Below are 18,700 nucleotides of genomic sequence, written 5' to 3' on the forward strand. Positions count from 1 at the left end.
GCATGACCCTGTGTGTTCCATTACACAGGCATGTGTGGTATATATCAGTCTGTCAGAGCAGCAGATTATATATGTGAAGGTACTTTACTTGAGCAGGCACATGTTTACACAGATCTCACATTTCCTGTCCCAGGTCTCCGGGATTTCCGTAGTTCCTGAGCCGTTAGTTTCTGGATCCTGTAACCATTGTAACAGGCTATTCTTCATCACACATAGTCGCTTCTCCCTTCCTTTCTGAGCAGAGAAGGGACCCATGGGCAGATAGTTACCAAACACCCAAAGATTCTACCAGAGAGAGAGAGAGAAAGATTGAATGGCAGCAAGACACAGATTAATATGAAAACCACTGGGAGACAAATACTGGAATTTACTTATTTTATGTGTTGCATTAATATTGGTAAGTAGATACGTTTTTGTTTTTCTAAAACTATAAGTTTAAATGGCATTAATTTGTGGTTTTATATATATATACATACAAACGTATATTTTCTTAAAAAACACATTGGCCTGTATTCAAATTAGTCCTGCACCTTTACAACTCTGACACATAAAACACATAAAGTAAAGGGACGCAGAACAATTCATGAAAATGTAATCGGATTTATTTTATTTATTCTGTTAACCGCGTTAACTGTTGCCATCTATATTTATCCCATGAAAGCTTCAAGTTGAAGTCATGAGATCTTCATCCTCGCGCTTAAGTTTCTCTACGAAAGAACCTATCTGGAACCGGTAAGACATTTTATTTTAATACACATTTAAATTCATATTTCAGCAAACATATGTATAAACATGATAAATATATCACAGTTCGACGGGAAAAAGAGGTATAGGTACAGAGACGAGTTACAAAACTACAATTGCATCGATTAAACTTTACACGCAACTCTACATTTTACCTATAGGAGTCGCACTTGTTACATTGTTACTCTTCATCAGCTCACCAATCAAACTCAATTGATTTATACCGTTACACATCTCACATATACTAACAGTAATAACAATCGGTAGATCAGCAACGTTTCTTTTTAGGAAAACATGTTCTGCCTGGACATGCTGGAAAATCACTACCATTTAAAATAGCAAAGGATGTGTAAGATGTTTTTTCTCTCTGTGAATCTTATGAATAAATTGATTGTGGTATAATATTTGATCTTTCATCTAAAGCACTTCCTTTTGTGTCATACATATATTCCCTCTTATTTAAATACAGTGGTTATGTTACATATGTAGGTAAATTCACTAGACTACTTTTCGTAAAGACAAACCAACCACTGCCCTGCTGCCTGCATGAGTCAATTGAGTGGGTTGTGGGTGTAGCGTCACGCGCTAAGAGGGGCGGGTGGGTGAATGTAGAGCAGAGAGCGAGCGAGATCGTGCGTGTGCGTGTGCACGGATATCACACTCCGCGTTGCGCATTTCACACGATCTGAGTTCAGAAAGCGATCTGACGCTTGACAAACAGCTAGCGGGTCACGCATGCACCGCAATACTCGTTTAGGAATTCGCACAACGACGTTGGTAGCAAACATCACGCGGACGAACATTATGTGGGCATCACTTCACGGCGCGTGCAACTCGACTAAACTCTGAGGGGTGTAGCATCCCACCCCCCGGGACACGCCTGGACCCCAACATAACAGGTCGCGTTTTACAGCATCGTTCGGTGCGAAAGTAGTTTGTTTTGCGCGCACCGTTTGCCCAACATCTCACCACGGCCTCTGAAGTTGTCTTGTTTCGTTCCGTTTCCTGAACCGACATTTCCATCTGTTCTCTGGACGAAACAACGCTTTAGGATGCCAGATCAAATAGCGGTGTCGGAGTTTCTGTCGGAAGCAACGGAGGATTACAACTCTCCCACCACGTCCAGTTTCACCACACGACTGCAGAGCTGTAGGAACACCGTCAGCGTGTTGGAGGAGGTTAGAGACTGCTTTTCTCATTTGTTTACCTTTTGTGCATCTGTTTACATTAGTGTAGCATCTGATACATTCACACAATACATTAAAACGAGGCATATGCAAACTACTATGGTCTATTGCACCTGTTTTTGATCATCTCATCTGTTTATATACTTAGAACCTGTTTACTTTTCTTTCTTTACATTGCAATTAGCATTAGAATTGTACTCTTGTTTACATTGTGTGTTAGTACAATTGTTTACATTGGTACTTTGAATGACTGTAATGCGTCTGTTTGTGTAACAGCAAAGCGTATTTTACGTTTGTGCATTGCATGTTTACTTTGGTACTTGTGTTTGAACATTGCATCTGTTTACATGGCTGGATTCAAGTAACGGATTGCAGATTGTTTACGTGGCTCGGTGAATGAATGCATTGCATCTCTTTGTCATGTATAAATTGTATTAATTCTGTGTTGCATTACAATATCTGAAATCTGAGAGGCGAGAAACAACAGTCTGCAGTGTGGGTTGCAGTTTTGCTCAGCCAGCTGGTCTGGCTTCTGATTCCACTGATGAATCATTTGGTGGATGACCCATCTTGGAGAGTCTTTTCCGGGACGAAGCCGAGTGTTTTTAAGATGAACAACAACTGATGTACAAAACGCTTGATTCATTATTGGTAAAATAGGGATGCACCGAAATTACAATTCTTGGCCCAAGCGGAATAAAAACGAAGGACTTTGCAAAATATTGTGGTGATCTCAAGGTTGGACTCCTGCAATGCTCTTCTTGCTGGTCTTCCTGCAAATGCTATTAAACCACTTTAGCTGGTTCAGAATGCAGCAGCACGCCTCGTCTTCCTACAGCCCCCTCATGTGACACCACTTTTCTTTTCTCTCCACTGGCTACCGGTAGAAGCCCGGATCAGATTCAAGTCACTGATGCTTGCCTACAGTACTTTAACTGGATCTGCACCGGCATACTTTCACACCCTACTACACTCCATCAAGAACCCTGCGTTTAGGGAGTTGTAGTGCCTTCTCGTAAATGCTCATTCTCCTTCACAACTCCTTCCTGGTGGAACGTTCTTCCTAACTCGGTCCGGTCAACCACATCTCTCACAACATTCAAAAGACTACTTAAGAGAACATGGCTTTTTGTATTTCTTCTATTTATTTAGCCAATTTTGTCACTATTGCATAAACTGAATTGTCAAAATGTGCTTTTTATATTTTGTCTGGCTTTTCAATGTAATACGATATAACTTAAAATAAAATTGAGCAAAACACGTATGCTCAATTCATACAAAATATTGAGCCCTCTACCCTCTTGAATAGTCTATATTAGGCCTATGACTGACTGCTGAAAGAATGTACTGTACTCTGTAGCCCTACAACGAAACACTTAATTAAAAAGTGTCATTCAACATTATGAGCTTAAAATATCAATAAACGAAAACTCTCTGATTATTATAGGCCACGTTGGATTTAAAAGGATTTAAAGGGGTGATGAATTAAGACGTGCATTTTAACCCAGGCTTTTGCTATATAAGAGGTAGGCGTATTCAAGCGAACATCCTGTATGTGTCAGAACTGAAAACGCCCTTGTTAATGAAATGACGACTGTTATTGACATCTGGCCCAGCGATCGCGAGGGCCTGGAATGCACCTATTTATCATAGATGATGTTGAACAGCGCCTCCACAGAAGAATATCAACGACTACTTCTCTAGCCCCGCCCACTGTTTCACGAATGACGTACTGTAACACACGTGGCGCGGAACAGCAATAAACATGCAATTGAAAAGATCTCTAAATATTGTGCACTGCCTGGTTGTGGATGAACACAGTCGCTGCACAACCTTCCTTTGGTTTCAGACATTAGGAATGCGTGGTTAAAGGTTATTTTTAAAGACGTTCCACTTCTGGATTTGCTGCGACACTAAAATTAAAAAGCAGTGCTGTTCATTCAATATTGAATCCGACAGGAATGGCGCAGGAATCTTGTGCGAGTAAAACATATTCGTACTATGCGTCACTATTGCATTGTTAGAAAAACAAACAGCGGACAGTCAATGTCCGCTAATGTCCGATTCACAACGTAATGACTCATTTCAATCGATTCATTGTTTTGAAACAATTCTATATCGAACACTGAACCCACGAGACTCACCGTCTGAACCCATCAAATCACTCACTCAAAACACATCAGACGTGGTTAGTAAGATAAAGTATTTCAAGTTTATTTATGACATGAATGTGTAGTAATGTTACTTCTCTGGCCGGGCAAGTAAAATGCTCTCTCATTTGCCCATACAAAACATTCACTTGTCCCGGACAAGCGGATAATGTCGAGCCCTGCAATGTGTAGTAAAGTACATGTATAATATTTTGTAAGTTGGCACGACCAACTGAGAAAGGGAAAATGAGTCTAGAGCCCTGTCCATGCAAGCAATTCTGACTGACAACCATTTCAGTTCACTTCTCTCACCCAAACTCCGCCCACAAAATATGACTGTCACTGTTCTCAGAACATACTTTGACAAGTGAAGTGCATGGAATTGTGCTACCACTATATGATGTCAAAGGATATTGCGAGTGGCGGGGCTATGTAGATAGGTTACCGACCGTTAAAGATGTTTCCTTCAAAAATGTACTCTTTGTGCTGTGTGTATCTCTCTCTCTCTGCGCTGCTTGCTGCTTGATCATATCACACGTTATCTTCAAATTTTTGGTTGTCGAACATTCGGTGCATCCCTAGGTGAAAAGGAAGTTGCACTCTGCCCTGCATATAGACATGTGACACTTTTAAATGCAAATCGGCACAGGGACTTACTGTGGTTTTTGTGGCCGGCCAATCATTACATTGCACTTTGCACATGGTGTAGTTACCAGCAAGAAAACTTTTTATTTCGTTTCTTATGACACCTTTTGTTTACCTCAACCCTACTGATGATGTCACTTGACTTTAGTTGTCTTAAGATTTGTTTGCATGCCTGTCTTAAAGGTCCAGTGCGAATTGCAACCAACAACACCCCCATTTCTAAGCACTATCGTGGCTTGGCATTTAATGATGAAGAAATGCTCTTAAATATTACTGCAAAAACGTTGGAAACAACTGAAAGAGAACTTAAGAAACGGTTAGCTAAGGTTCAGAGAATGTTTCCTGGGCTTCTGAACTACACATAATACAGAAACTGGTAAAATCTAAATATAATATAGACTTTGTAACAACTAAATATTGACTGTATATGTGGATACATCTGTCATGTAGCACTTGGAGCACCATGGTATCTTTGACTCAGAATGGAGCACCACACTTCTGTACCACTTCTGCTCAAATTTACAAGACAGGAACCTGTTCTTGCAATTATTTGAAGACAAAGTAATGAAATACCACTCTGTTCAACCTTCCCTTTTTAAAGGAGGCTAAAGATGGACATTTTCCAAATATTGGAGAAGCTTGGGGTGGATGTATACAGTTTCTTATATAAAGGAAAACAGAATGATGAATTGTAAATGACAGGTAAGGTAAATGACTAACGCAGTGAGCACTGTCTTGACAAGATGTTTTAATAACATGACATAGTAAACTATATCCAACGGGCAAACGCACCAGATTATTGTCCAAGTCTTTCATTGTGTCAGCCTGAATCCCAAGCCCTTAATGTTGACATTGGAGATGAGGAAATTCCAGATGGAGCCAAGCTGCCAGTTGAGTTAGTCATGTCATCTGGGCTACATTGAAGAATTGAACTGTTTTTATGCCAAGGCTTGCAGGTGGTTTTCAACTTAGCATGTCTGCTCTCCAAACAATCAATGACATTGTGTGAAAATGATCTCTTGTCCCTGTAGGGCAGCCAGAATTTTTCAGTCCAAACACAGTCAGGCCCAATATATTACGTTCCACAGTTCAGCAGTGAACAGCAGTTTGTTTTAAGTAAAAATAGTGTACACACTGACGGTTTACTTTATATTGACTATATCTTATAAGCTTCAAAACATGGTCACTAACTATGGTTGTTGTAACGAAACAGTTCTTTTGTAATCCATGGAAAGAACAACACGAGGTTGACTAAATAATACATGGATCATTTTCATTTTTAATGATCTTGCGTACATTGTCTTTATGGGAGCAGTCATGTGTCAATTGGTGCATTACATTTGGAACATTTGTTGTGTTTCTGGTGTTGCATTGATGTGGTGTGCCAACATGTAGCACGCTGATGTTAAAGCTGCATGAAGGGATGTTGTGCTGAAAGCTTCCAGCTTGTTCTGATGCTTCGCTCTGTTATGTAACTCAAAGCCGCCAAACTCTGAGACATAGCGAGGAGACTGCAAGCAAGAGGGGAAAACAACAGTAACACAAAAATGTGAGGGCAGATGGACAAGGACTGATCGAGATTGGTCGACGTGAGGGGAATCAGCTGTACGTATGGGCTTCGGCAGCATTGGGCATGCGTGCCAACATTGGCACTACAATGGGCCGAGCAATTAATAGTCAATGTATTTGTTTTGTTGTTGTTTGTTTTAGAAAAGTTTAACCATGCCACGCTAGCTCTGCAGCCTGATTTATTTAGTTATAAGAAGTATAGAAGGCAAACACCCAAACTGCAAAATGGAATGAATGGAAAATTAATTCATTCAATTCGATCGTCCCCTTGAGTCCCTACATTAAGCATCTGCAACGGGTCTGCAAGCTTTAATGTGTTGGTCAGTTGCATCTGCGCTTGCACAAAGTCTGTTGCTGAGAATTTCAGAGAAATCGAGTGAGTGTGGGGGAGGATGGAAGCGAGGTCTGGCAGCAGAGATCTGCTTCTCATCCAGATTAAGCCTGCATGTTCAGCAGCATACTAGCGTAAACACAGTTTAGCACTGGTGTAGTGTTATATATCGAATGGCCTAATGGTTTCAGCCAGAGCAGATAGACTTCCAGTTGAATGACTCACGCAATTAAGTCACTGTCACGCATGCATGCAGACAGATAGGTCACATGATTCTTCTTACCTCATGTTGTATGGGTGCAGAGAGGGAGACTGGACGCTAATCGGCACAGACAGTGCTGCACTATGGATGTCCTCTCAGCCTCATGCTGTCTTTGTCTCTTAATGCCGTGTATCAGAAGGTTTCAGCAAAAGACAACAATTGTGTTAAAACATTTTAAGAGAGATTTCTGTTGCCATTTTTGAGGTCAGCATACATTTTTTTTTCTGTTGGTCCCAGTCCAAGAGATTTTTTACCATCCACACTATGTAGTCCTGTTCTCGTGCTTATTTTTGTCTGGACCAAATAAGAAAAAATACATTGAGTTCTGGTTAGCTTAGCATTCACACTGACATTTTAACAGCAAACCTGAAGACGCCGAACCTAACAGCAAAAGTACAAAGTTGCAATGTGATTGGACAGCTTTTATGATGTATGTTTTGTTACAGACCTTACCAGACATCCAAAACAATGCTGTGTGCTGGGTTATAAGTGCTTAATGTAGAGATGAACCGATATATCGGCCATTCATCTGTATCCGTTGATAAAAGCAATTTTTCACACTATCGGCCGACACAGGGCCGATATATCCTGTCAGTTAAAAGATAACAGGAAAACGCAATGAATTTGTGTTCTGTATATAGAAAATGTTAAGAAACATGATGTTCAATATTAATAGTCGTTATATGAATGAATAGCTTTCAGAAAGATAAGACGTTTATTCATTTAACCAGAAGAATCGGCAGTTATCACTCTGAATTATCGGCATCGGTGGAGAAATGTAGTATCAGTGCATCTCTAGCTTAATGTATTGGTAACACAATAAGGTGCTATTTGTTAAAAATGTGTTAATGTTTTAGCTAACATGAACTAACAATGAACAATACTCCTACAGCCTTTATTAATATTAATTAATGTCTTTTCAGCATTTACTAATACATTACTAAAAGCAAATATTATCACTCTTAATGCACCATGAACTAACATGAATGACTGTATTGACATGAACAAACATTGACAAGGATTAACAAATACTGTAAAACTCATTTGTTCATTGTTAACTAATGTTCTGCATTTACTAATGTAGCACCTTATTGTAAAGGCGTATCAATGTATGTCTGCGGATATGATGACATTCTTACCAAGCCAATAACTCAAAGACCTCTTAAAGTGTTGCAGTCAAAACAGTGCCAGAATGTCCTCCATAACATGCAGAAACACAGACCGAATAAACACTCGCTTGATTTTCAGGGTCATGATTTGGTTCATTTAAATGGTCCATGTTGCCTTCATATTTCAATCGAACCGCAACAGATTTTTTTTTAAATCGGAACAAACTGTGCACACACCCTATAGAAAGAAAATAACAGTGAATGAAAACTCCAAAGGGTCAAGATATTGTTTTGTCAACTCTAACATTGGCCCTGCAGTCAGTGGTTCAACTGTATAGTTGAGTTCTTGAAACGGCACTATACATTTTAGTTCTTGTAGTTGTTTGTAAAGTTTTTACTTTATAGAATATGGTATACTGAACTACACGGTATACTTTAACATATTTCAGTCAGGGTTGCAGTTGCTTGTAGGTCAATGCTTGCATTTTTACTGTTGCAGCTCTAATATTGTGTGGAGTTCGGTTTCTTCTTGTAGACAGTCAGATTTAAAAACCAATTCAGGTTTATGTACAGTGTGAACCAAAGAGAGCATCTCATTTTATGTCAGTTCATGCTGGTCTTTCTCTAGCTTCTCGTTTCGAAAGATGTTTAGCTAACCAAACTAACATTTAACCCACTGACATCTGTTGTGTTGGCAGACATCAACACATCTGTAGCTAATGCAAGGTTTTTCAGAAAAGTGTTAGCTAATCCATCATGTCTGTGGAGAGTCAGATAACAGTGAATGGAAACTAGTACATGTCATGAGATGACATGTACTAGTTCATTCAATATCATTTGACTCGTTCAGTAAAGGGCGTAATCATTAAATACATTCAACCAATAAAAACGCACCAACACTGCTCACACTGGGACACTATTGGCTCTAGGGATGTCCCGATCATATTTTTTGTGTCCCCGATCCAATCAGAGTCTTTTAATTTAAAGTGTCTGCTGATCCGAGTCCCGATTCGATACTTATATTTTCCTTGTGCTAGGTGCTCACTCCAGGTATATTAAGGTTATTCAAATATTACTCTTGCATTATGCTAAAACTAATAGCCTAACATTTGCTACAATATGTTAATGTTTTTGTTTATCTTATTTAAATAGCAGGATAAGATAACACATTTATAGGGTCCACTTTATCAAGGAACTATAGTTAAAATCCTTTTATTGCTTTTTTAATGCTATTATTTATATTGATCTCATGAGACAGAATAACAGCGCTTCATTCAACTCTGCCTAAACTAAAACACTCGACACAATACTGCAAGTTCACTTTGTGGAATTCACATATCATTGAACTTTAACTTTCTAAATGAAGTAAAATCAGCCTCTCGTTCGTGATAGCGCACAGCCACTAATGCTTCTTATCTGTGTCATCTCGCAGTAATCCATCCGCTTTTTTGAGGATTTGGTATTAAATCGTTGTTATTGAATGAAGCTCTGTTTAGCTAATGCTAAAGACATCTCGCATAAACATTTCTTCAATAATGAATGCAAGCATGTTACATACATGATTCTATCTTTAATTTATAATATAACTAATTTAATCACTTCTATAATCAGAGAAGCACAGCGCTGGTTTCTTTTGGCTTATGTTATATTTCACGTTCATCAGCTTGCGTTAGCAGATAAGTTAACGCTGCACGTTGACTGGCTCTGGCTGTTGTCACATTTATTTCTGCTGTCTGATTGGCTGTAAGATGAATCCATATCGAGTCAAGAACTTAAGACCGTTATCAATATAAATTTTGTTGCGATTCAATTATATGATATTGTTTATCGGCTCAGCACTAAATATAGCTCTGTTTCAAAGGAACTTGGGCAGACATTAATTGTACTGTAAAAAAAATCTGTCAATGTTGTTCAAGACTAGATATTTTTATACTAGAAGATATTTTGAGAAATTTCTCTGTGGTTTTGTGTGCACACAATGGAATTCAATGGGGGCCAATGTTTGGTCAATTAATTTGTCTTAAATTGTGACACAGATTATGATGTTGTAGAATGTATGACGTAGTATTTCTGTGCTTGATACACTCCCCCAGCACTCCAACTTGATATGGAAAGTTTTTTATAAGTCAAACAGGGATCCTATTCCTTTCATTGGGCAATTCTCCCGGAAAAGCACACCCAAGGCAAGGTGAAAACAATAGCCTGCCCACTCGCCAATCCACGAGCGATAGGAAGAACCGTTTATCGAGATTGGCTGCTCTGTGCAATACTCTTGCTATAGTTGAGCTGTGTTTGTTTGTTCATGGCATTTCAGTGATGGATGTTATATAAACTGTGGATATAACACTGGATTTGGAGATTGTTTGAATCTGACAGATGGCGCGGTCGCCGGACATGTGTCTGTGTTGTTGCCAATCGCAGCGTACGTGCATAATGTAAAAAACACGAAGGGATTATAGCGATGATGTATTGTGTGCTCGTCTTTTTCCGGGAATAATTGTACAGCTGTATCTATCTTTTATAAATTTGATCAAACTCAAAGCACACACATAATAAACTCTCTCTGGCGTGAGGAAAAGCCAGAGCTGCATGCATTGCAATCTCTCTTGCACAAAGAAATGCGCTATACGCATTTCTAATAATAATTTGCAACATATATTGGCAACAGCCAACTATCGTCTAAGGAATCAGCAATGATCGATATGCATCGTCAATCAGAACAACCTTTACTGCTGTCTTGTACCATAAACTTGGCAGCTTATTAAAAAAAGGACTTGCTATTGTTGTTTTTGGACACATTGTCATTGTTAGAAGAAATGTAAAACCAGATAATTATCTTATTCTCAGTTGAACTTTTATGTCGGAAGGTTGTACCGTTTTGTGTTTTGAACCTGTTGTTGTTCAGTGCATGCTTACAAGATGCATGCTTCTTCTACAGCAATGTCATACTCGTTTCAACAGACTTGCCTTTTGCTCTCATAGCCCGAACATTAAACATTAGCATTGCTAATAGGACCGAACGTTTCACTTTTCATTGCCATCTCTTAAAGCATTGGCTTAGTTTTTCAGCATCCTGGGCTGCTCATCTTCTGCTGTTTTGGCGTAACATGAAAAGTCAGATTTATGAATCTCCTCCCTGGCTGGCTGCCTCCTCATGCCTCTACGGACTAAATCAAAACCACATGTTGAATTCAGGAGGCCACCATGCGCACGAAGCAGTGACTGTAGGTGACCTGGATTTTGAGCGTGGGGGACTGAGATCACATGGCACGGTCTTTCTGCTTGTAAGAAAAGCTACGGCAAGGCGTATTGTGCTCCTATCTCAAACAATATGCCGCCCCTTGAGGGACTTGGCCCATTTAAAGAATTCATTCTTATCGCGAGGTGAAATGAAATGTATTCTTGTGGGGCCGTTATTGTTTTGTGTAGTTTAATGCTAGCTCTGTATGAAGCCACCAGATGTTTGAGTATTACGGCTTTAATTTATGGCCCCTGACCCTGTAAAGACCAGGCAGAATTCCAGCTTTTATGTGGAATTGTGGAGCTGAACCGGTGAAACGGAAGATATAGGAAAACGTTTTACAGAACATTTAGAGAAGAGGCTCATCATTTTCGATTGCCAGTAAATGCCTTATGGGTGAAAATAATGTGCATCCAGTTAAACTCCACAGTGTTTAAAGACAATCTCTTGACGCTTGATACAAAAACAGTATATGCAAACATGGACGGTTGGTGTGACATGCTTAGATCCCTATAAACCATGAACAAATCTTTGGGCTTCTTACCCTCTCTCTCTCTCTCTCTCTCTCCCTCTCTTATACACACACAAACGCATACACACTTATCTCACGCAGCTGAGCTGCTTTGACACCCATATCTCCCAAAGTATCAAAACTTCACTTCAGCACTTTTATGAAGACATCCTCCTGAAAGCACTTAGGAACACAGCATCTCTCGCTCGCTTTCTCTTTGTCTCTCGCTCTTTCTGAGGACAGCTGTCTTTTAGCAAAGTCATTCTTCTGTGTTGGCAGGGTAAATTATGCAGAGGTACAGAGTGAATATTTAATGCTGTAACCTGAGGGCTGGAACAGGCCCACATGAGTCTCCAACGCCTTCACTGCATCGGCCGGGGCTCTTCCACAATGTACTTGAGTGATTTGGGAGTCGTTTTCCGGAATGGAGAACCTACAAATATCTAAGATGGCAATATCACAAGAAAATCGATTTTCACAAACTTGAAAGAGGCCAAACACCCAATGTCTAATGAAAGATGTAGGATTTTTATCATGTAGTATTATTTTTCCATTTTCCAGAAGGGCAATTGTGAAGTACTGTTAAATGGTCCTCTGATAATCTGTTTATGTCATATAAAGGTTGTAGTAGCTTAAAAGCTTTGCTTCGCATCCATTTGACCCTTTTATGAATATTTGTATGTGTACATTACTCTTATATGAAGTTCTATTCATGAGAAGCTGAATGAAACTGTAGTTGTAAAAAAGGTAAAGCAAAACATTCAAGCGAGATCGAAACCGATAACACATATTTTCTCTCCACGATCAAGCTGGGTCTCATGTTTAGAACAGATTCAGGTCCATACTTGATCGTTTGTGATGCGTCCCAATGTAGACAAGACTCTAATTTACTGATATGTATAATCTTATCAGTTAATGAACTGGTGAGATCAAGTTGTGTCACAAGCCGATAACAATTACATGGCTTGTTAAACCTCTCTTTATAGACGTTTGACAGCTTTTGCTGTCATATTGATAAATAAACAAATTATGTCTGTTGATCTCAGCATCAATTCACACTTTGTGAATGATGAAAATCTCCTTGTGTTTGTTTATCCGGGCATGACTCTCAATCCATTTATGAACAGTCCATACTGTTCAGTGTACTGCCCGCTGTTATTGTGGCTTTCGCAAACAAAAGAGCGACCAGACAAGATCTTGAGATAGGGCACGCTGAAAATAATCCACATCCTTTCCTGGAAGTACGTGATGTCAATAATCTGTAAAAAGAGTCTGATGAAATGGCACGCCCACCCATACTGTTTCCTCATTCCTCTTTAAGTTTCCCTATTACTGGACCACACGTCTCAAGTTAAATGCTTACTATCATATGCTGTTTTGGTACATTGGGAAACACAAAAGAAGATGAAGAATCAGTGGTTTGACCTTTCAGTAGCTGTCCATAGAAATAAAGGGGCCATAGGAACATTCCCTCTAATGGCATGCGCCTATCCCACTAGCTTGTAAAAGCCCATGGAAACGCATTCAGACCTTAGTTGGAATGTTATGAAAGCAGATCCATCATGAGAGAGAAGATACGACCGTGCTGTCCAAGCATTATAGACAACAGTAGGGTTACATATGTTCGCATGAACAACGGCCCTCTGAAGCCTTCAGCAGACAGGCACCCACCTCCATAAACTTGCAGATGCGCAGAGCTGGAGGTCCGTCAGGGTGGCAGGCGGTCCAATGGTGATGAGTGGAGCGTGGCTGCCCTCCAAACTTCACAGCTGTGTTCTGGTCTTTTCACAGTCTCTGCCAATACTACGTGCTGGATAAAAACAGACCCTTGTCTGTGTGATGGAGAGAGCGAGGGATTTCACACATCCTGAGGTGAGCGCAACTGATGTGGTCCACTGGTGCTTGTTTAAAGTAGACGAGGTATTTGTTTAAGCGTTGTCATTACTCATGTGCAGCCTATAACAGATGCTGTCATCTATTGGTGTTGGAGTGGAAACTAATTCAACAAGATTTTACATGCCTGTGCACAATCCACCACAATGGTTCTAGGATGTGCTGGATGAATGGAAGGGCATTGTTATGCTGTTGCTAGGGTGTTCTCCAAGTATTTGGTAAGGTGTTGAGGTGACGTTCCTATCTCATTGGGTGTCCTTTTAAAAAAACTATGCCTTTCAATTACATTGCTTCTACATTGTAATAACGTTTTCAGGATGTTTCAGTGTGGATTTCAAATTCGATTTCACTCTTCTCCTCTTCTTAACCAACGACTCACTCCACCCTTCCCCCCTCCCTTCACGTTTTCGCTATAGGGTTGGGCCGATAGATGATGCCATCGTCCATCGCTGAACGCTGATAGACATGATGTAGAAATGGCTCATTCTAAGGAACTAATAACATAACGCTTCATTTGATATAGTCTTCATAGACCTCTAAAGACATAGTTATGTGTATTATTTTGCCTTTCTGTCAATGGACCTTCCAAAACAGTTACACATTGGACCTTTAAAGACACCATGAAGTGAAACGGCTTCTGAAATTTAAATTTTGTTTTGGGGCGGGGCTTTATTTTGCCCTTCTCTTTCTGGTTGGTTTGTTGTAAGTTGGCCTGGAGGGGAGGGTTAAAAATGCCTGGCCGTTGGACAGTCAGTATAGACCTACCTCTTTTTTTTCATGTGCTGAAGAGTTGTCGTTGAGAGGGGGAGAGGATCTTAACGTTAAAGATTAAAGATTACAAGTGCAAAATAATTTAAAACAAACAATGGTGTGCACGGATAAATCATTTATAATAATCACTGCAACACTGTGTAAAACTCTTAGTGGTCCTGTTATATTGCTTGGTGACTTTGTGTTCTTTCAATCAATGCTTTTTATCATTCATTTGGTTTATCACTGAAGATCGTCTCTGGTAATGTGTTTATTGATGCTGAATTGCAAGATAGGCCAGAACACTGTTTCCAGAAATCATTATGAAGATCTCATCTCACTAACTTTGAAAGGAAACATTACCTTTTTGTGCTAAGGATAATGTGTTATCTATTGTGAAGCGATAACATTGTTCTGTGCCTAAATTGTGTCGAAAAAGTTGAATTGTGTGTGTGTGTGTGTGTGTGAGAGACCATCATTTGAGAGTGACGCAGTATCGGTGTGTCAGCCGCCTCACAGATGGTCGTCTCTATCGTCCAGGCAACCGTGCAACTCAACAACTCCCTCATGTCTGTGTCATTCCACACCACATGCTCCTTACGGCATTCCAGAAGCAGACTGAATCCTCCAGCCACGCTGGAGCCGCACTGTCATGAAAGCCAACAGACGCTATTGTTGCATTTACATTTTACACGAATGCATTTGGCACTTTGATAAGCTTGTGTGTTTCATGTTTTCTAACTTCATTTATGTAAATTTTTCGAATTCGAATTTTGCTTAAACTTATTTAACTGTGTAAACACACTTTAGGAGGATCTCCTGACAGAAATGCATAATATACATAACTATATATATATATATATATATATATATATATATATAAGACCTTAAATAATTAAGCGTTGTTTTTATTACCTTAAAATGCGCTATTTCCATCTACATACACTGCGGTCCCCTTTCATGGAATTCACAATTAGGGGTGTAAATCGGACTGTTCATCACGATACGATGTGATATCGATTGTCTCTGCCAGCGTAGCAATTTTGGACGACACCTTAGAAATGTCTGCTATACGATTTGATTGGAGTCATTTCATTTATGTTTAGACATTACTTTCCTAGTTTACACAAGCATTTTTAACAACTCACGAAAGCAAACTAGATAAGTAAGGATGAACATTTAATTAAACTTAAAAAATTGCACATTTACAACAATAAACAACAATTTTACAACAATAAACTGCAATGTTGCGGATAAGATTTTGTAGAACAGTGGCGCCGGATGACGTCATAGGCTAACTAACATATTTGTGACGTCTTCGCACAGTTTTGTGTGTAGCAACTTCAGACCCATTTTCCTACTGAATGAAAGGTGAGGTTAATCCAATAAGACGTCGAGTTCGGATTTATGCGCGTCTACGCAAAAGCGGGAAAAAAGTATATAGCGGAAACACGGATGTAACAAAAAATACATTTGTATACGTGAGGAATAGGAAGGAGAGTGTTTAAATAAAGGTACCTCATATCGATATTTTATTTGTGTATCATCGTATCATTAGAAATTGAACTGATGCATCGATCCATATCGATGTATTGTTACACCCATATTCACCTTGTTGTTTTCTACAGTAGCACTAAATGGATAAACTGCTCTACAGATTGCGTTTCCTAAATCTACTTTGGCATAGAAGTGAAAATGTGATGATTTTAGTCGTCCATGTTTCCGGACACGTAATGTAAAGCAACCAGTTACACTTACATTTTCACATGTGGTTTATAGGTAGGTTTATCTATTTTTTTAGCCACCCCGTTTTGTTCAATAAGCATCATTCACTCAGCGTGTGGGGAGCGATGTTGTGTGTGGGTGTGCCAGATTCATTTAAATACACAGCGTATTTAAAGTTGTTTTTTGATGATATCATTGCTGAATTTATCCTCTTGAGACGCATTGCTTCAAAATCATCTTTAATGAAATGCTGTTTGTTTGTGATGGACTTTTTTTTTTTTAGATGACTAGAACATTAAACGGAAAACAACCTAAATCTCGTATTAAGTCAAATTCGCAAGTCTTCTTTAAAGTTGTTTAATGTTTGATCGCGTTGGCTTGCTTGCTTGCTTGCGAAACCCCAGACTGAATCGTTAATGTGCTGCTATTTTAGTGTCGGGATGTAAGTGCTCATTATTTTTCAGCTCGACTTGAATAAAGTAAAATGTGCCTGACACACTGTCAATGAAGCAAACTATTTTAAGAACACAACACACACCTCCCTATCATTTCCCCTCTCTCCTCACTTCATTACATACCTCATGATTTGTTTCTGAGGCACGATTTCATATCCGTTTTGTTTCGGTGATATGAGGCGCCGCCGTGCTGTTTTTGGCTTTTTGCCTAACATGACTGCAGGTTTGACCGTAGGGACAGATGTGATGAACTGAATTATTGATGAGTTGAGCGTCCTACGTTCATTAAAGTGTTTTCTTTTAGCACGGCCTCAAGCTGATGTCAAAGGGAGATCAGCGTGTTTTCTTACTTCCTGTCTTCATGTAATGCTGCGAAAAGCTCGAAATAGCTGCTACACAGATCGGTCCTCCTAAAGGTCTTATCATCTATGCTTACCATTTTCGCGATTCTGTTAGCATATAAGAGTGCTAACAGAATGGCAATCCCTGAAAGCCCATTTGTGAAAATGCCAGAGGTCAAAACTGTCAGAGTAGCGTAAGCTTTAGCTGCGACAGCACTGCATTAGAGCTCGAATGATAGAGAGACAAACAGAGATAAAGTCAGACATGCGTGCAATGCTTAATCAGGGTTTGACACGTTTAGACTGCCATTTCATAATGCACACGTGCGCATTCTTATCTGTCCTTAAAACAAGAGTTCACAAAAAATGCAAATTCTGTCATTATTCACATGCCCTTTTTCGGTCCAAACCTGCAGCCGTTTTCCATAGAACAACAATTGATAGCGATCACGTCACATCTGTCAAGTTATGGAAAATACTAAAACGTAATTAAACAAAAAGCGTGACCTTTAGTCACTTAGTATTAGGTTATACATCAATTCATAGGTCAAACGTGAATGTATCACCATTCGATATGAATAGACATTGATGCATTCAAAATTAAGAAAATTATGAAAAAAATCAAGATTATAGGGAATGACAACATTCAAGACGAAAGGTCTAAGTAAAGTTCTTCTACGCAAGTGATTATAACCAATAAGATCTCAAGTTATTATTGATGTGTTGCCATATTTAAGTTTAGCACTGATATGAATTTGTTGTAGGGCTCCACGATAATGGGACAAATAATAATCACAGTCATCTTGCAAAAAATATCGCGGTTAATAATCTTGGATATTCTGCTTAAAAAATGAACAGTTTCATAGCTTATTAGAACAATGTTTTGTGCTTCCTATCAACACATTAGTATCGCAAAGAATATGCTCCAATGCATCACGGGAGGCAGAAATCTTCACCACAATTAAAAACGGATTAATTGTGCATCCCTTGTTATTTCTGTGGTTTCAGTTTTGCTAAATGACTCGCTGCAGTTGTTTGTATTACTTTAATGTTGGATTTTATGATGGATGTAAGTGGTGTTTTTTTTGTGTTTATCCTATGTATGGGCAAGGTTTTTGTAATTTATATTTGTGGCTGAACTATTCTTTTAAACGTATCATGTTGTATGAACGATTATGATGCTTTTAGCATTTGTTCTTTTTAGAGCTTAATAGTCATTGTGTCTATGAACTGGCGTTATATGGAACAGATCTGCGTGAAGATCCCCCATAAGGGGATTAAGGAGGAATTTGACGAGGTATGTGAAGAAGGGGAACACTGAGGGATGTAGGAAATGCATACAGGGAGATCAGGAAGTAAAATCTACACTGCTGTCACTAAGCCGAGATTTCAGTAGGGGTTGGCGCGAAGGGGAAGGTCATAATCCGTGGGATCCATTTGAATACTTGTGTAACCTGCAGCGGTGTCAGCTGAACAGCTGTGCTTTTGTGTGCGTGCACATGCTTATGGAACAGGGATTATTAGTAGCACCCCATGAGCCGGAGAGATCTACAGATCATGATAGCGACTCCAACATCCGTAGTGAAGAAAGAAGGTGACAGGGTTCGGCCTAAAGGTTCGGCGCGTTGTCCTTGATCCCATATTCTGCCAACCAGATGCTCCCCACAGCTGGATAAACTGAAGCCATTTGTGATAGAAACCAAACATTGTTCATTTTATTATGTGCATGCAAACACCACTGGAGGTGTTGATTTTGGCAGTGTTGGAGAAATCACTCTGCCAAGTCT

The 18,700-nt window shown here is 39.4% G+C and overlaps 1 protein-coding gene across 3 annotated transcripts in view; it reads left to right on the top strand.

The window, feature by feature from the left end:
• Nucleotides 1–676: 676 nt before the first annotated feature.
• Nucleotides 677–18,700, top strand: part of asap1b (ArfGAP with SH3 domain, ankyrin repeat and PH domain 1b) — a gene marked incomplete at its 5' end in the record, with an annotated part of 50,777 nt that continues 32,753 nt past the window's right edge. Inside the window, 2 exons of one of the 3 annotated variants that reach the window (XM_079488360.1) lie at nucleotides 677–732; nucleotides 1,796–1,922. In XM_079488360.1, the coding sequence (XP_079344486.1) occupies nucleotides 677–732; nucleotides 1,796–1,922 (183 nt within the window). Of the gene's footprint in view, nucleotides 733–1,325; nucleotides 1,923–18,700 lie in introns of those variants that run through there. The other 2 variants (XM_079488358.1, XM_079488359.1) reach the window with 2 other exon arrangements.

Source organism: Barbatula barbatula (assembly GCF_947034865.1).
Source record: "Barbatula barbatula genome assembly, chromosome: 23".
Classification (NCBI taxonomy): Eukaryota; Metazoa; Chordata; class Actinopteri; order Cypriniformes; family Nemacheilidae; genus Barbatula; species Barbatula barbatula.